The 19,376-nt window shown below is 48.5% G+C and overlaps 1 protein-coding gene across 1 annotated transcript in view; it reads right to left on the reverse strand.

Annotated features, from left to right (window-relative positions):
• ALK (ALK receptor tyrosine kinase) overlaps positions 1-19,376 on the reverse strand; it is a 767,947-nt gene that overhangs the window by 86,897 nt on the left and 661,674 nt on the right. The window contains exons 10-11 of the mRNA XM_030921204.1: positions 5,024-5,118; positions 4,723-4,851 (exon numbers count right to left, since the gene is read on the reverse strand). Coding sequence (XP_030777064.1) covers positions 4,723-4,851; positions 5,024-5,118 — 224 coding nt within the window. The remainder of the gene's footprint in view (positions 1-4,722; positions 4,852-5,023; positions 5,119-19,376) is intronic.

Consider the following 19,376-nt stretch of genomic DNA (forward strand, 5'->3'; position numbering starts at 1 on the left):
GCAGACACGAGAGGACCCAGATGCTAATGATTTGAGGACACACTTGGAGAAACCAGGGGCTGAATCTAGTTCCCTGGCTGGCCAGCTCACTGCTGCACTTGTGAGTCCTGGATTGTGTCTGTAACTGGGGATTTCTGGGGAAAGCTGTTAATGATGCCATTAATGCGAGTTCCCTCCAGTGGGAGGGGGCTCCCGGCTCCCTGCTCTGTCTTGTCTCTGGACTTCTCACATCTTGGACCTCCCATCTTCAAGGTTGGGATGCAATGATGAGCTGTGGCTAAAGAGAGGGACTTGGCTTCCTCCCGGTCCCCAGAATGGGATTATCTGCAAGGCCAGCAAGGAAGAGGCCAGGATTTTTCAGAACTGGATTAGAATACATTATTGATTCAGGAACGGAGTGACTCTGAAGAGAAGAGGCCTCCCCTCTTGGGGTGTGCCACTAAAGTAGGCTTGGCTGGACCTGCAGGGCCTGAGCACAGCAGGCTCTGAGGGGGACAAAGATCCCCATCGAGTGGAAAGACAGGGTCTGCGGGAGGATGCTGGGCCCGCGGAGCCTGCCTTCCAACAATGCCGTCATTCCCAGAAGGACGTACTTGGAACATAATGGCTCTAGCTACAAATTCTATTAACTCTAATAGTTGTTCTGTGGTGAATGGATAATGCATTTAGCAGAAATAGACCCAATCAATTTATATGAAACACATAAAACTTTCTCATTGGAATTGGCATCTGTTCTTGAATCAGGAGCGTGTGTGGAAATGGACAGCCTGTCACCCTCACTTCTGGGCACATTAGTAGTGCCATGGGTTAATTGGAGATATGGGCCAAATAAAGCCATGGCTCCCTGACGGTATCACCCTTCAACCCTTGGAATCTTGGAGCTGGGAACAAGAAGGGACTTGGACACTGTCTACTTCTAACCTTGACTTTTTAAAAAATTGCAGTCTCTCTGCCCTTGTCTGTGTTCACATTAACCCCCTCATCTGCTGACTTGCCCTGATGGGAGGCCCTGCAGAGGCAGAATGGCCCCAGGGCCACAGCTTGCTAGTGCAACCAGCCAGGGCCCAGCGGGGGTGTTCTCTCTTTTAGTCCAGTGCTCTTCCCATGACTCTATATAGTTTTAATTGCTTTTATTCCCGCTTTGGTGAGGGATGTGTACTCAGAAAATGGCAGACCAACCTGTCACCAAATAGCTAGAGGCAAGGCTGTGGTTTTGATGCCAAGGCTCCACAGTTAGGGTTGTGGAGTTGGGCCCAAAGTTTGGGCGGGTTCTCCCGTTAGCTGAGCTGATTCCCTTGGACTTGCCCTACATAGCATCTGAGCTCCAAGGAGAAGGATAGAGGGGTAGGGAGGTTGAAGAAGGGTCCTTGGGCCTTGAGGGCCTGCTTGTCCTCATCTGGGCTTTTTAGGGAAAGGGTGTGGTAGAGCCTGCCTGTTCCTCCTCACTGCTAACATTCATTACTGCCAGAGAGAGACAGTCATGGCGGGGGGGGGGGGGGGGGGGGGAAGAGAAAGAGACAGACAGAAAGAGAAAGAGAGAGAGAGAAGGAGGGAGCAGGGTGAGGGGGAGAGGGGGAGAGAGAGAGAAGGAGGGAGTGGGGTGAGGGAGAGAGAGAGAAGGAGGGAGCGGGGGGGAAGAAAGAGAGAGAGAGAGAGAGAGAGAGAGAGAAGGAGGGAGTGGGGTGAGGGAGAGAGAGAGAAGGAGGGAGCAGGGTGGGGGAGAAGAGAGAGAGAGAGAGAGAGAGAAGGAGGGAGTGGGGTGAGGGAGAGAGAGAAACATAGAAAGAGAGAGAGAGAAAAACCTGGTTCTGCAGCCCCGTGATGAGATTACCCCAATCATTTGGTTAGTGTAATTGTATGTGCAAAGCTGACAAATGTAATTTCCCTGGACTTAATACTTGCCCCATTTTCTCTTTCAGCATCTTCATCTGATTAGCTAAAGTGACTCAGAGTCTTCCGAGAATGCCACATGAAGCACCTGGACAGGATTTTCCTGGCCTGGAAACTTGAGTGGCTTAGCTCTGCTCCATGGGCCCGGAGGTGAAGAACCTCCCAGATCAGATCCAGGGAGTCAGGCTGAATCTCTCCTCAGAGGGGAGGGCTGCTGTGGAGAGGGAGGAATGTTTAGGGAAGCTTAGAAATGTTGCCAATAACTGTTTCCAAAAGACCCCAAAGGGCCTTTGCGTTTCTAGTTCTCTAACACCTGCCTGGAGGAGAGTTGAAATGCCACCAGCCACCTTGTTCCAGCCCAGCAGAAACTGACAGCTTTGAACTTTGGAAAGAAAAATCTTATTATCTTGTCTCCTCAATTGTTTGTCAGAAGGTTGGGAGCTGATTTGTTTACTGTTCGCGCAGGGCCTCTTGGCTGGAACTCTTCCCTGCCCTTCTCCATTTTTAGTGTTTTTCTCTGATTGGAGACTTCGATACCTGGAAGTAGCTTAGTTGGGTGAAAGAATGTGGACTCCAGGTTGACTTCCTGGCCCCACTCCCTTCCAGCCTTGGGGCCCTTAAATTCTTTCATACCATTTTCCTCATCCTTACAGTGGTAAAAACAGCAACTGTCCCCGGGCCCCTGTGAGGACAAGTTGTGTGAAATAACCTAGGCTATAGGACCACGCTCAGTGGTCCTTCCTTTCCTTTCCTTCCCCTTCTGGCCTATCCCTCTGTCCTTTATCAGGGGGTCTCCCAGGTGGAAGCTCTGAGCTTGTGCTTTGCAAACATGCCCTGCTGCCTCATAGGCCACTCTCCTCCCATGGCCCAGGAGCTCCAGAATGGCGAGTACTGGCTCAGCCCTGTCCCTGTTGTAACCATGCACCGTGCTGGGCACGTGTCTGCTGGGTACGTGTCTGCTGGGTGATTATTACTGAGTGGGTGTGGGAGTGGGTGTGGCCTTGGCCTCTGCCTCCATGAGTCTGCCTGGACCCATAGGCACTACCTCAGTATTGCTCTGAGACAGGTTGAGAATGAGGGATCAGGTTTCTCAGTGGGGAGACTTGTGTTCCAGCTGCTGTCTCCTCCAGCCTTTAATTTTATTTAGAGGTGGTGGGGGAGCCATCGCCACGTGTGAGCCACTGGTGATTTCATTAGTCTGAGTGGCCACTGGGCAGGCCCTTATCGATTAACCTTTTAGGGACAGTGGGAGTTATGTGGCAATAAACTCATGAATCGAGCAGGGTGGATGGCTGTTTCCTAAATGCTGGCTGCAGGGGCTGGCTGCTGACACCTGAGATCCAAGCTCAGGCATCCAGCCACCCATTGGTCAATAGATATTTCTGGAGTCTCTGCTCTGTAATCAGTGCTGTTGATTAGGCTGGGCAGGGAGCTGTGGCTATGTTTACCTAGCACACTAAAAGGACAAGTCTGGCTTCTTCCCTCAATTTATAAATTTATACATTTCCTGAATTTATCACAGGGAGGTGATAGTTGACCAAGACGCAAGGAGTGAGTGGAGGTGAATCACTGGGGCTGGGGGGCAGGGCATTGAATGGAGAGGTTAGAAAGCTGCCTCCATCAGGTGAGACATTGGCATGAACCGGGAGGGGAGGAGGAAACCAGAGAGAGCTGCAGTTTTGTGGGACAGGCTCCCCTCTGTGTAGGAATATGCAAAGGTCTTTCGTCGGTCTAGTTAAACGGGAAGGGAGGGATGATGGGAAAAGGAACTAACTCTTTCTCCTGGGTCTGGCAGCTGGATTAGATCAGGCAGGAATCAGGAAGGGGTGACGGCTAGCCCTGGGGCAGCTTTTCATGGGACAGAAAGGAAAGGACTCCTTCAAAGACAACGCCACACTAACATCTAGTTCACATGTTGAGAGCTGAATAATTCAGCAGCAAAGGTATGAACCTCATTTTTTGTACTTTGTACCAGAAAAGGATTTCACATTATAAGTTGAAATTAGAGATTTAACATTGATCTGTTATTATTTTGATAAAGACTTATCTTTTATAGGAAAAAGAGTGTGGGTAGACCGTGTGTTGTACACTTGTTTCTCCAGGCTATACATAGTAGAAGAAACCTCACAGGCCCAGGCACCAATGCCTGCCTGGGAAAACCCCTTGGCTGACTGGCATGGGGCTGGGGCAGCCTTAATCAGCTTCTAGGGGCTAGGCTCACAGCCTCTGGTCTAATAGAAGAGTGGCCGAGAAGTCACAACTGTGGTTTATAACCAGAGGCTGAAAAGTTCTGCTGAAGTAGAAAGGGGCCATGAGAAGTCTTGGCTTGGGGTATGCTGAATAGAACAGCTTTGGAGGGGATCTGAGCTCTGGGGGAACTGTGTTGAAAGCAAGCTTCGGGGACTTTACCCACGATGGAGTAGCCCACGTTTGTGCAACAGATAACCTTGGCCAGCCCCAGCCCTCTTTATAAGGAGAAGAAATCTGACAGTAAGGTTTGCTTTGTTCAGTAAGGTGGGAGTGAATTCAAAGCAGAGATGGGGAAAAAAATGCCAGTTTGGTTCTCTCCTTTGGGTGGGGCCTAGGTATTCCCTAGGCATAGAGGAAGCTGCTCCTTTGTACAACTTCCAGAGGTTTCCATTTGCTCAGGCAATATGAGAACCAGACAGCTTCCTCTTGGACCCCATAGTCAGAGCATAGGTGATGCTCCTTCTAAAGATTGACTGTTTCATTCTTTCAGCACAGCTCCGCACCCCAAACACAGCACCAATCTTTCTTCTGCCTTTTGCAACAAGAGGTTACTATGCTCACATTTGTGAGCTGAGCCCTTACCTGTAGGGTCAAAGATGGGCGTCTGTCGTGGTGAATTTTCCCCGGGTTTCAGCTCCTTGTTTGGGTTTCTCTCAAACAGGTTTCTTGATTTGAGTGCTGTATTCTGTAGGATCTTGTCCTCTCCACTAACTGGAATAGAGAAGACCCCATGGGCTGAGTTAGGTGAGGGTCGATTTCAGGGTGTGAGAGATGATTTCACATTGAGGGAGGTGGGAGAGACAGGCTTAGGCTGAGGAGGGGACAATGAGGCCATGGGCCATTGGGGTTGGGGGACATAGTGCTGGGGTCAGAGTGAACTCACTGGTGAGGTAGCAGTCCAGGCTGATGGAGATATTGTCAAAAGCCACGATGGCTCTGGATCCTTGTCCCCACCATGCAACCATCTGCAGCCAGAACCTGTACACATCAAGAGGAATGTGTGTGAGGAGCAAACTGGGGGGTCTTGTCTTAGGATTCAGCATCCAGCAGGCATGTGTTGATTACCTGGCTCAGAATGTGAGTCTGAAAAAAGCTTACCTAATCCCAGAGCAGTGGTGAGAGAAGAGCCATCAATTCCCCCTACTTCTGCAATGCAGGGCACTTCCCCTTCCGAACTATCCCCTTCCCCTTCCGAACCAGCTGACACACTGGTCCTTAAATCCAGCCTGGAGTTTGGGGCCTGGGACCAGGACTCCCTGATCATCTGAGGAGAAATCTTTTGCTTTCTGGGTGTGCGGGATGCTTGGAAATGGAGAAGAAATCTGACAGTAACTGCTTTGTTCAATAAATGGGGAGTGATTTCAAGGCACTGAGTTGGGGAAAAAAATACCAGCTTGGGTCTCCTGTTTGGGTGAACTAAACAGGAAAAACGGGTAGGTCTGACATTCAGCCAGTGGGGCTGAAGTCATTATTAAAATCTTCAAATGCTTCTGTACCAGCCAATAAAGAACCGCAGTTCCACGAGTGCCCCTTGCTTGTTGCTTCAGGCAACTGTCTCCTTCCCTGGTGCCCCTGCCCCATGAATTTCCTAATTAACCAGCATCCGTAGGGTTTATCCATTGGTTAGCCCAGCAGGGGTTTCAAGCATCCTGGGTCTCATCCAGCATCACAGGAGGTTGCCCGCCTGGTGGTTCAATGTTGAGCTACTTGACTATTACCCCTGGGAGTGTTTGTAACTAATACAGAGGGGTCATAAAAGTGTTAACAATAAACCCATTAAGATATTGTTTCTTCCCCCCTACTTTTCATGTCCTTGGAGGGCCAGGTTCTCAGACTGTGGCCAGGGAAGGCTTTACAGTGACATAAACAGGAAAATACCTTTCGTTTGTTTGTTTCCTGAGAAATCATCCCCTGGAAGCCCAGCAGTCAGCTAGCCCTTTCCTGCTCCAAGTGAAGGTTTCCTGAGAACCTTAAAATCCTTTCCCACCCTCCAGAACGTCAATCCAGAATGACCTGCAGAACAGGGTGCTGGCTCTGGCATAGATATGAAAACACCAAGAGAAGGAAGCCATACCCATCCATTGGTGGCTGGGCAAACTCCATACGGTACAGCCATATGATGGGACACTGGTCTACAGTCAAGAACGGACCCGGAGACGTGCTATAAAATGGATGGACCTCAAAGACATGATGCTAAGTTAAAGAAGCCAGACAGTAGGTTAAAGACCTCCTGTTGAATGATTCTGTTGATAGAAAATGTCTAGAAAGGTAAATCTATGGAGCCAGAAAGCAGGTTAGTGGTTGCCTGGGGCTGGGAGTGGGCACAGGATTGACTGCAGACTAGCACACAGGCTTTTTTGGGGTGATGAAAATGCTCAGAAACGGGATTGTGGTGCTCTCTCCACAGCTATATAAATCTGTTGGAAGTCATTGACTTGTACACTTAAAGTAGGTGAATTTTATGATATATAAATTACAGTTTGATAAAGCTGTTAGATAAAACGGAGAGAGAGGAGGAGAGAGGGAACCCAGGCCGCAGGGCATGGCCACATAGGGTGGCAAGAGCAGAAAACCGAAGCAGGGCGGCACTAGCGACGTGGAGAGAACAGGGCCTGCAGGGTACAAGAAGGACAAGAAACAGGATGCCAAGAGTGGGAGGAAAGACGCAGAGGAAAAGATATGGAGAGAAAGGGCGTTTGCTCACATGGATTTGCAGTGAGGCAGCAAAGCTTTAGCCAGTGGGTAAACTACAGCAGGGGTTGGAAGCTCCCGTTCCACCTGTGTGTAGATGATCTCTGATCAACATGTAGAAGATGCTGGCTTGTTAGATGCTGGCTTGGTTATACCTGGCTAGAGAACAAATACTGTTTCCATGGAGCAAAGCCTTGAATTCCAAAACTTTTATCTGCATAACTGTGCTCGATTATGCTTAATGAACTACCGCATACATTTGTCTGTGCTTTCAACCATCTTGTGAGATCTAGTCATTCAGAAACAATCCTTTCTGTCTGAAAGTCATAATTACAGGACCCAAATCTGGTTTGATTCTAAAGAAGAAATGCCCACATCTATTGTAGCCGCGGCCAACACTACTGGGGTTGGCCCTTCAGGCCGTATTTCCCATGAAGATGTCTCCATGTAACCCTCAGTCAGCATAGGGTGTGCTGGTGGTTGGGTGTAGAAGTGCCTGATGGACAACCTTCAAATCCTGTTCTGCGTGGCATGGGCATGCCAGATGAGTGTGCAAGAGGGGATGGACAGCACGAAGACCCTCAGCCCCTGCCACCCCGGTACTGGGGTGTATGCCTCTGAGAGGCATCTCTCATTCCAACTTTGATACACACCTATTTTTGTTTCCTTTATAGCTATTACATATAGGTCTATGGGGCATTCTAAGAGAAACCAGACATGAACACTGCATTCAAGTCACTTATTGTCCAGTGTGAAGATGAAGTGTGTGTACCTCGGTGTGCAATAAAGTAGAATGAGGTCAATGCTTCATGAAGGTGCAGATACAGCATTGTGCGAGCTCAGAGGAAGGGGGAATTACACCAGGGTGGGGAGATCAGGAGGGCTTCATAGAAGAGGCAGTATTTAAGTTGGTCTTGAATGCAGGGAAGGGTTTGAGGATGTGGGTGTGGGAGTGGCATGCAGGGAGGAGAAGATGTCTGGAGCAGAGGAACTGGTGTGAGGGCCATGTGGGCAGGGATAGGACCTGTCCTGCTGGAGAGCGAGGAGTGAGGAAGGAGGTAAAGATGGTGTGGACGTTCAGAGGTCAGGTAAGGAGGTTCTGCCATTATTTCAGGGAAAATGGAGAGCCATTGCAGGTTTCTAACAGGACAGTGCAAGACTGAAGACCTCTTAGAGGATAATTGTGATGGGATTAGTAAGTGGGATGGGGACTAGGAGAGGAGGCAGAGAGACAGGGGAGATTGCGTGAGAGACATTTCTGCATGCATCTCACACACCTTCATCGGGTTTCTCTACAAATCTTGGCAAGGTTATAGCCACGATTTCCCTGGGGTCCCCCCAGGGGAAACAGTCCATAGATGAGTTTCTGGCTTGAGCCAGTGTAACCCCAGACAAAACCCAGGCCTGGGATCTCAACTGGAAAACCAGGGCCCTAATACTGCTGTCTTGTTAAAGAAGGTGCAACCCTTAGGAAAAGGCTGCTTCCAGGTAGCAAGAAAACAGGCGCTGAGAGGGACAGAGAGGTGAATAGAAGGACTCAGGTTCCCCGTGGGAGCATCAGGAAGGCACAGTTGCCTGACTTGCCTGCACATCAGGGGGTGAGTCCCCCCACAGGGCACATTTCTCTACCAGGTCATCATCTCCTAACCTGTCATTCACAGGACCAGGGGCCAAGCCAGGCCCTGATTTCAATGCTGAGCAATATGAGGGGTGTACCTTCCAGGAGGCCAGAGGGGCCTGAGTGAGTAAATGACATGTGTGTGCCTGTGGAGCCTGGGGAGGAGGGATAGAATTGCGGCTGTCCTCTAAATGGGTGCTCCCTGGGAAGCTGCATGTCTCCCCGCCCCTCTCTCTGCCTTCCTTCCTTACTACTAAGCAATTAGATCTGCGAAGTCTCTCACAGCCACTGGGCCTCTTAGCATGGATGGGATGATGCTGGCTGAGGCTGGAATGGTTTCTAAATAGAAGAGTTCCTAAAGTACTCTGCACAGCGACAGCAGTGGCAGCTGCTACTTAAAAGAGTTTGATTGACACTGGGAATTGCACATATTTTGAGTCAGGAACACACACAACCATCAGGAAGATTCAATCAGATGGCAATATGGAACCAGGCAGTGCTGCCTCTGTCCACCCGGGGCCACCCACACATGGGTGCCTCTGTCCACCCATGGGCCAACACTCCCTCATGGCTCCAGCCCCCAGAGGCTGCAAGGAAGGGACAGTGGGACAAAGGTGAGCCGCTGAAGGATGGGTGGAGGGTGGGGCAGAAGCAAAGGCTGTCTAGGAATGGAGTCTGGGGGTGGTAGGTGATGGGCAGTCGGGGGGTAGAGTAGCACCAATCTAGGATGCTCTTTTCTGTGGATGTGCTGGCCCAGAGACAGAGTGGGCATCAGGACCACCCAGATTCAGGTTTCCCTACTTTGGAAGGTGCCTGGTTGTGTGTCTACCTGATAGGTGAAGAAGAGGTTGCTTCTGGACAGCTCACCCTCTCCTTGCTGGAGATGGGAAAGGCTTCCTCAAGGCTCTCGCAGTCTCCTGGTTCTACCCACTCCTTTCTGTGAGTTCCCCAAAAGTACAACTACCATGTCACTCTCCAGGGTCAGCTATGGCCTCAGGTCTGGAGTTCTACCACTTACTAGCTGGGCCACTTTGGGATCGAGGGATAGTTCTGGCATGTACCAGGTGGACCACTCTGGGACTAAGGGAAAGTTCTGGTATGTACCAGGTGGACTACCAAGGGACCGAGGGAAAATTCTGTTATATGCCAGGTAGACCTGACACTTAGGTGAGACCCGACACACTCTGGGACTGAGGGAGAGTCCTGGCATATACCAGGTGGACTGCTGTGGGGCTGCGGGAAAGTTCTATCATGTATGAGGTGGCCCACTCTGGGACTGAGGGAAAGTTCTAGTAGGTACTAAGTGGACCACTCTGGGACTGAGGGGAGGTTGTGGTATATACAGATGGACTACTCTGGGACTGAGGGAATGTTCTAGTATGTACCAGACAGTCCATTCTGGGATTGAGTGAAAGTTTTAGTGTGTACCATGTAGACCACTCTGGGACTGAGGGGATGTCATGGTATATGCCAAGTGGACCACTCTGGGACTGAGGGAAGGCTCTGGTATGTATCAGGTGGACCACTCTGGGACATGGAGAAAGTTCTAGAATGTACCAGGTGGATCACTCTGGGACCAGGGGGGGGAGGGGGGAAGTTCCAGTATGTACCAGGTGGTCCGTTCTGGGACTGAGGGAAAGTTCTAGTATGTACCAGGTACACTACTGTGGAACTGAGGGGAGGTTGTGGTATATACAGAGAGACCACTCTGGGATTGAGGGAAAGTTCTAGTATGTACCAGGTAGACCACTCTGGGACTGAGGGAAGGTTCTAGTATGTACCAGGTGGACCACTCTGGGACAGAGGGAAAGTTCTAGAATGTACCAGGTGGACCACTCTGGGACCGAGGGAAAGTTCTAATATATACCAGGTGGTCCATTCTGGGATTGAGGGAAAGTTCTGGCATGTACCAGGTGGACCCTCTGGGACTGAGGGAGAAAATTCTAGTGTTTACCAGGTAGACCACTCTGGGACTGAGGGGAGGTTGTAGCATATGCCAGGTATACCACTCTGGGACTAAGGGAAGGTGCTGGTATGTACCAGGTGGACCACTCTTGGACCGAGGGAAAGTTCTAGTATGTACCAGGTGGTCCATTCTGGGACTGAAGGAAAGTTCTGGCATGTAGACCTCTCTGGGACTGTGGGAAGGTTCTGACATATACCAGGTGAGCCACCCTGGGTTTGGCTGAAAGAAAGCAAGGACCCTGACACATCACTGCCAAGATTGCCAGGGACAGGCTGTCCTAGTGAACATATAGTTACTCCTTTGCCCCATTTTGAAACCTCAGCTCTGGATGGGGAAAGGAGGCTGGGTTCCCCAGGACAGAAGAGGCTTCCCCTTCCTCTGTGTGGGCAACCCGGTCAAGGAGAAGGGAAGCGTTAGCCCTTTGGGGTTCCTTCCGCTCTCTCACCAATCTGTGTTGCCTAAGAACATGGCAGGGGAGCCTCCTCTCTTTCCCAGTGCTTAGCAGCAGAGATTTTGCTCCTGACCCTTCATAGTTCATACCTGCTCAGCTCTTTCTGTTTCTTCAAAGAGGACACTTTTGATTGCATGGGTTGTTGTTGCTTTTTCTTTTCTTTTTTCCAGCCAGTGGAGTTTGGAACTTGTTATTAAAACAGACTTGGCTAGAGATCTTGGTTGGAGGCTGCCTTTGCATAAAGAATGCGTTCGCCTTGACTCTTCTCGTTCAGCTCTACAGAGATGCTTTTTGAAAACAGACTCAGGGGGGATCTGGGAGGTGGCCATCCGGGCAGTGGGCCAAGTCTGGAAGGGCAGCTTCAGAATTGGGCGCCTCGGAGACTCACCGGGCAGATCTCTGCCTGAGAAATGCCGATGCTGCTCACGTACAGCACAGAAAACGTACCATCTCATTCAGGCAACAGACTGTTAATGGACAGCGAATATAATGCCTTATTTGCTACCCTGCCAGCCTTAGGGATTGACAAACCTAATTAAGTTCACTTAATGATTTTAAGTAGCTGACAGAAAGGTTTGTGTCTGATGTGGATGGAGGGAATGGCGACGCTTTGGAGGGGAGAGCAGGATGGAGTGGCTGGACTGGGTAGAAGGCATTTGCCGGCTGGGCACCATGTCTCAGCTTCCTCCCTCGGCCATTTAGTGGGCTCAGAAGGAGGAAGTGTTCTGCATCCCTTTTTGCTGCTGGGGCTTGTCTGGGCCCTGGCTGCTTAGGATAGAGCTGGCAGGTACTGCAGAGGAAAAACACTTTCTCCAATTTCTCAACTGTGCAGTTGATTTGCTCGGCAAAAGTCTTCTTAAATGGGCTGTCACGAAGCTTGGGTCGCAGTAGGCATATCCATTAGAACAATATATGTGAAGAAAAAGCCCTGCCACATCCCTCCTATTATCTGTGTAATGGACTTCAGCTCTAAGATGAAGACAGGAGCTGATGGACTGCTTTGGATTCCTGGGACCATCCCTGGCCATGTCAAATGCTATCATGGCTGGGAATGTGTGTCTTGGCTCTAGGAGTTTTTAACTTCTGCACAGTAAACTGGAGATGAGCTGGACATTCAAGGCCATACTCAGGAGTTGGGAACACAGCCCTCCTGGCTCCATCCCACTCTCAGAAGTAATTTACCACCTCCGGCCTTGGTTTCCCCTCTAGGCATAACGACACCAGGAGCACGAGTAAAAGTCAACACAGAGCTTCCATGGCTTTCAAGGCCCATAGAGATCTTTCACAATGAGTCTGGCTCGGTGAGGAAGCCTGTCTAGAAATAAGAGAGAAAATGAATTTTCAGCCAGGCTGAGCAAGCATGGAGAATCACTCAGACTCTTCCACATTCTCAGTTCAAGGTTTCCGGGCATTCTGTGCTCACTTTTGGGGGCTGAGCCTAAAGGCTCCTGGCTCTCTCCTGTGCTCTTGTGTGCCACCAATTAGGAAGGCCTGCTGCAAGGATGTTCCACCACAGCAGACGGAGGCCCATCTCTGGCAAGTTCCTGTTTTGCTTTCATTCTCGAAATCTGTGTGGTGTATGTTGAGCTCTGCTGGGCCGTGGGTTTTGATGGGGAAGGACATGCTTCCTGGAGCCATGGCCCAGCAAGGGAGGTGCCTATGCACAAAAATACTTGACTTACAGTCAAATAAATGCCAAGTGCTCTAGGGAAGGAGTCAGGGGCCTCTTTGGCCCCTGCCATTCTTTTGACTTGTGTGGTTACATATGGAGATAGTAGCAGATGTGGGATGGGAGCTCAGGCCTCTTGCTTCCCTGGCCACTTTTCCCATCATCTCTTGCAGAACCATCCAACTTCTTGAATCTCATTTATTCTCATATGTACTCTATACCATCAGAAAAGTAGAGCAAGCTCCTTGGGATGACTGGGGGCATGAGGGCTGTCTGGGGCTAGAAAGGCCTGGCATCCACTCTTCTTGGAGGCATAGGGATGCCTGCTCCCTGTTTCTCAGAACACATAAACATTTCCTCTGTCCTCTGTTGCTGTGTTGGCTTGTGGCCTGGGGAGCTGACATGGTACCAGAGATGGTAGCACTGCCAATGGTGAGAAGGCCCAGAGAAAGAGTGGTTTGTACCTCTCTTCTCACCTGACCAAAAACATCTTTAGGAGAGTAAACTAGCAGTCTTTTCTGCTTGGTGAGGACTAGTTTCAAAAAGTAGAGTGGAGTGAAGACTGGGTTGTGTATTTGGTAGGGCCCTGGACAAGTGGCCAAAACTTTTAAGGTGCCATCTTGGTTTTTAAAAGAATCTACGTAACGTGAGTTTTTCTTTTTCCTCCAACAATGGAACCCTTTCTTTAGCATGAGATGCTAATTTATTGCTCCTGTTTTATATTACATGCTTACTAGTAACATGTGCTTCCTCAGGCAGTGTCACAAATGACATAACTCCCCCTCTTTCTTTGAGCAGAGATTATTTGAGCACATACTATAAGTTAGACACTTATGCCTATGGCTGGGAGTGTAGCTACTTGTGCCTATAGGTAGGAGTGTAGAGATGTGTAAAATGTGGACCTTGCTCCTGAGGATTTCAGACAGTGATGTAATTCACATTCTTTACTGACCTGGGAATTGCTGAAGTCTCTTTTAGTTGTGCCCCCTTAGAGTTAGAAGTTACTCAAGCTGGAAAAACATTGCATCTGGGCAATGAGAGAGAAGTCAAGAAATACTTCAAATAATGAAAAGTCTTGGAGAATGGTAGAGCTATGGGTGGGACTCTCACTAGGCAATGGGGTGTGCTGGTGGGAGCAATGTGGAAGGTGTGGGTGGGACGCCAGTCAGGCAGTTGGAAACCCAGGTGTGGGACTCAGGTAGACATAAAGATATTTGAGTCATCTGCATAGAGGTAAGAGTGGAAGTTATGAGCACTGATGAGGCTCCCGGTGTGGGGGTGGGAGCAACATAGGTAGAACTGGATTCTTTGCTTCAAATATTGGAAGCTCAATTATCTCCTAAATTGCAGGCTTTGTGTTTAGGGAAAGAAGGGGCTAAGAACACAGGGCTACATTTTCAGAGACATTAAGAATTATGAAAAACATATGCATCTGTTGACTTGTAAGCCAAGCTGTGGATGTTACCAAGAAAATCTTGAGCAGATTCAAACATCCTGTTATTTTAAAGAGGTTCACTTCGTGCCATTTTGAGCGACTGCCTCCTAAACCAAGCTCATGGGCCGGATCTGTCTCACTGCTTTGCACTCTTGATTGTGGAAACTGAGCAATCAAAAGCAACAACTTGTCCCAAACGTCACAGTAAATCAGTGTTAGAAATAAGATTTAAAGCTCAGAATTGCTAATCTACTCCTTGCTCCAATGATCTGGGATATTTTCTGAGAAAGAAACAGGGCCAGATCCTTCCAGAATTATGAATGTTTGATTTGTATATATCAATGCCTGGTTGCACATTGCATGCCGAGCCACTGGCCGCATCTCTTCTCCTCTTCTTGAAGGGCTGAGGCTGCTCACTTACAGCTCAGAAAATGCACAATCTCGTTCAGGCAACAGGCTGTCGATGGACAGTGAATATATTGCCTTATTTGCCACTCTGCCGGCCTTAGGGATTGACAAACCTAATTAAGTTCACTTAATAATTTTAAGTAGCCCATGTCTACTTAAGTTCGCCCAAGGCTGTCCTGAGCCAGTGGTGCCATTTGGAAGACAGCAGAGGAAGAAGTTTCCTCTCCTTCAGCTTCTTTCTTCATGCTTTCTGAGCTTCACACTGAGGCTTCAATCACTTCCCATTGGGCCCCTCACAAGACCTTCCAATATCCCCCATGCTCTGTGCTTTCCACCCTTCCAGCCTATCTCCATGCTCAGTGGCTCTTTTGTGTTTTCTTCTTTTTTTTTTGAGACAGAGTCTAGCTCTGCCACCCAGGCTGGAGTGCAGTGGTGTGATCTTGGCTCACTGCAACCTCCACTTTCCAGGTTCGATTCCTGTGCCTCCGCCTCCTGAGTAGCTGGGATTACAGGTGCGCACCACCATGACCAGCTAATTTTTTATATTTTTAGTAGAGACAGTGTTTCACTATGTTGGCTGGGCTGGTCTTGAACTTCTGGCCTCAAGTGATCTGCCCACCTTGGCCTCCCAAAGTGCTGGGTTTACAGGTGTGAGCCATGGTGCCTGGCCCTCAGTGGCTCTTTTATTTTGGAATGGAGTCTCTTTCTGTCACCCAGACTGGAGTGCAAAGGTGCGATTTCAGCTCCCTGCAACCTCCGCCTCCCAGGTTCAAGTGATCCTCCTGCCTCAGTCTTCCAAGGAACTGGAATTACAGGTGCATGCCACCACGTCCAGTTAACTTTTTGTATTTTTAGTAAAGACGGGGTTTCACCATGTTGGCCAGGCTGGTCTCGAACTCCTGACCTCAAGTGATCTCAAGGTCTGCCTGCCTTGGCCTCCCAAAGTGCTGGGATTACAGGCATAAGTCACAGTGCCTGGCCTTCAGTGGCTCTTTATTACCTGTATACCTAAATCCAAAACACCTGGCCTAATATTCGCACTCACTCTCTCCCAAAAAGATTTCTCAGGATTCTCTGACACAACCTGGTTGGCTGTTCTTGAACCCACAGAGAACATTTCTGCATCTCCAAGCCTCTTCTTTCCCTGAGGGCATTCTCTGGAATGCCTTGTCCCTTTTCCATTTCCCCAAGACATAAATTTTCCTCAAGCGCCAGCTTATAAAAAGCCCATTTTCTCCGTGATGGTTCATCTGACTGCTCTTGTATCTGGAGGTCATTGCACCTGCTGAACCCTGGTCATGATCTGTTGGAACCTGCAGGGTGCCTGTGTGCTACTGTTTGCCTGTGGAGGTCCTGCGATCTGGCAAGAGCTGATCAAATAGCCTTTTCCATCCTCTGTGCTTGATGGAGGCTTAATATATGTTTGCCGACAATGTGTCAGCCAACGACATTTCTCCAGTCACTTCTTGATTTCCTGTCTTGCCCAGATCCAGATACCTGGATCTGCCATTATATGCCAGTGACTTCCAAATGTGGTTACGCATGAAAGTCAACTGGGGAACTTTAAAAAATACAAATTCCTGGTCCCAATATGTCATCTATGAATCAGAATCTTTGTGTATGAGATCTGGGGCTCTGAAAGAAAAAAATAAGTTTTCCAGGTGATCATAATGTTCGTTCAAGTTTGGAAATCATTGTTCTACACTGTCCTGCTAGTTTTAAGCCTTTTCAAAAGTACTTTCTCTTGTTTATTTATTTTTCGTTTTTAGAAATGAAGAATTCAGGGAGGGAAATTCTGAGGTGGTTTCTGCCAGAAAGTAAGATTTTGCTGCATCATAAAAATTTGGGAATGAAACATTCATACCTTAGAATAGAACCTGGAATTGATTTCAGCCTTGAATTATGAGGCTTTGTGGAGAAGGAGCATGATCAATGCTCAGTGTAGCTAAATGAGGAAGAGACATTCTCAAGTGACACTCTGTTAGATGCCCAGACTTGAGAGCTATATTCCTTGGCTTATTTCGTGACATACCATCTCTCTTTTTTTTTTTTTTTCCAAATCTAACTCACTTGTTTTATTTGGGCACACAGCTAGACTACATTCCCCAGCACCCTTTGCAGTAGGTGTGGCCATGTGACTTTTTTTTACATTATAAAATGTTTTATTAATGAAAACAAGCTTTGAGAAACATGGCGCATTGCAAAAGCTAAGAAATTCATCCACAGAACCCTGAACGCTTCTTGTGTGCACCATGTATTGCAGACTTTTTCCAAGTCACATTTAATGTTATCAGTTGAGCTACTAAATTCAGAGGAGTCTTATTTCTCACTGTTTGAATTTTTAGGAAATATGATGAAAGCACATTGTTAACCACTAATCTTTACAACAGCCAAAAATGAGCTCATAATAAAATACATTTTGGCTATGTTTCAAAGAATGCTTAACAGGTCAACATCATTCTGCGTTACTGTTGGCCTTGTGTCTTACACACAATAGATGCCTAACATCTAATGACCAAGACCTTCAACTGAATTATGTAACCCATTTTCTTTGATTCTTACATGTGCCAAATTTTAGACCGTAACCTGAAATGATGAAACAGAAGCCACAGTATGATACTACAGGTGGTGTGGTAATTCTAACCCTGAAAAAAAATCCCAATGACTGAAAATTTTTGTTTTCTAGGTATGAAGCACAAAAACCAGCCCAGATAAGGCAAACAAAAAGTCAGTAAGGAAATCCGAAGAGAGCAGATGGGAAGGGAGGTAATGTAATGTGAGGGGAGCAGAAGTGATGATTCATAAAAATCTTCCTGTTCAAGGTTTCCTAAGCTGTTTGCCCACTGACTGGCTGAATGGAAAGGATTCCAAGGCCAAGGAAACGGTTTCCCTTTCCTCTGGCCTTGGAATCCTTTCCATTCAGGGAAGGAAAAGGGTGGAAGGGGCCTGGATCCCTGAATGATCAGGTGGAAGGCCACCCACCAACCAGCATGCTTATTTTTTATTTCATATGAGCAGGAAATAACATTGCTTTTGTGTACAGCCCCTGGAGTGGAGATGTAATGTTACTTCAGGTGGTGTCACCCCCACTCACATACATGTGGCACATGCCTAGGTACTCAGGTGTGTTCAATGCACCTGGCATTGTTGAGTTGATGACTGACACACTCATGGGGGTGGGAGGGATGGGTGAACTTGGTCCTTGACTGGCTACAGGAATCTGCAGTATTCTTCCTTCACAGCTATAGCCTTCCCCTGACTGCATACTCCCACACTACTCCAGGACTAGGCACAAGTCTGAGTCAGGCAGAGGGCATTAAGGAGCTTGGCCCAGAGCTCCAGATGCAGATGCAGCTTTCTTGTGCTAATGTGCTATTTGCACAGGCTTCAGGCTCATTGACCGGGTTTCTGTCATGTTCTGGAGGCCTGGGGACTCATCTTGTCCTGGTTTTTCACCTGGGTCCTGACCACACAGCCATATCCCTCTCTGGATGACTGATCTGGCACCCCAGTTCTACTAAGGCTGTGCCTGGTGTGCTCCTACAGGTCAGAGTCCTTTCTTTGGCTCTTAACTGCATGGCTGGGCCCTGCAGGTATAGGCTGACCTCCTCATGGCTGACAGGGTCTTCAGGTGGCCCAGGCCTAGGTGCCATTGCACAGTTCTTTCATATCAGCTGCTGATATGTGGTAACACTTGCTGCCTGTTGCCACTGAGATTCATGGAAAAATTTTTTTGACCATGAGACTATGGTGTTTGGAAATGGGTGAGAGTCTGTGCTAGAAAATTGTTCCTTGAACCAGGTGTGGTGGCTCATGCCTGTAATCCCAGCACTTTGGGAGGCTGAGGCAGGTGGATCACTTGAGCTCAAGAGTTCAAGACAAGCCTGGCCAACATGGCGAAATCCCATCTCTACTAAAAAATACAAAAATTAGCTAGGTGTGGTGGTGGATGCCTGTAAGCCCAGCTACTCGGGAGGTGGAGGCAGGAGAATCACTTGAACCCAGGAGGTGGAGGTTGCAGTGAGCTGAGATGGTGCCACTGCACTCCAGCCTGGGTGACAGAGGGAGACTCCCTGACAAAAAAAAAAAAAAAAAAAAAAAAAAAGAAAAAAAAAAAAAGAAAAGAAAATTGTATTTTGAATCCTGACTCTTCTGTTTCTTAGTTGTGTGCCTCTGGACAGATTATTTAACTACTCTGAGTCACAGTTTTTCATTGATAAACTGAGGACATTAAAATCTGACTTACAATGATGAAGATTAATGGGCACAGATGCTTGGTTCAGTGAGAACACCATCCCTCTTCTCCTGTCCTCGATCATCATGGCCCCAAGAGGCATAGGCTATGGGCTCCAGGTGGGACCCCAGCTCTGCCAAAGTCCCCTCAGCCTTGCAGGCTGCTGATGAAGCAAGGGACTCTGTTCCCACCTCCCTTATCACGAAGGTAAGGAGAATAAAGCATAGTGTGCACACGAACTGTTTTGAACCCCTCGGGGTAAAGACTTGATGGGTTTAGTCAATGTAATTTACCCTGCATGGCTTACAATTGCTTCTGAGACCACCATTTTCTCCCAGTTCAAAGAACTGACTCAGCCTAATGCCAATAAGCATGTCAATGTCCCCAGCCCCTACAGCTCCGGGAAGGGACACTTGTGCTGCCACAGCAGGTCATGAGTGGAGAGCACCTTTTGTTTTCTTCACCCACTGTGTGAATGAATTGGTTTTGCCTGAGTGTGTGTGTGTGTGTGTGTGTGTGTGTGTGTGTGTGTGTATGGCATCAGGGCAATTCAACTCCCCTCTGGAGAGGCAGGTGAGACATTCCTGTCCCTTCTGTCCCATTTCCAACTTTAAGCCTGCAGGGCTACTGTGGGGTAAGTTCCTGGCATGCGTCTGCTGAGAGTGGATGAGCAAACACACATCCACCTGGGGTGGTAGTCATTGCTCTTTGCTTCTGTTGGGGGGGGAATGCCCAGCAGAGGGAGGACGCATCACTGGCAACTA

This window comes from Rhinopithecus roxellana, chromosome 17 (assembly GCF_007565055.1).
Source record: "Rhinopithecus roxellana isolate Shanxi Qingling chromosome 17, ASM756505v1, whole genome shotgun sequence".
In the NCBI taxonomy this organism is placed as follows: domain Eukaryota; kingdom Metazoa; phylum Chordata; class Mammalia; order Primates; family Cercopithecidae; genus Rhinopithecus; species Rhinopithecus roxellana.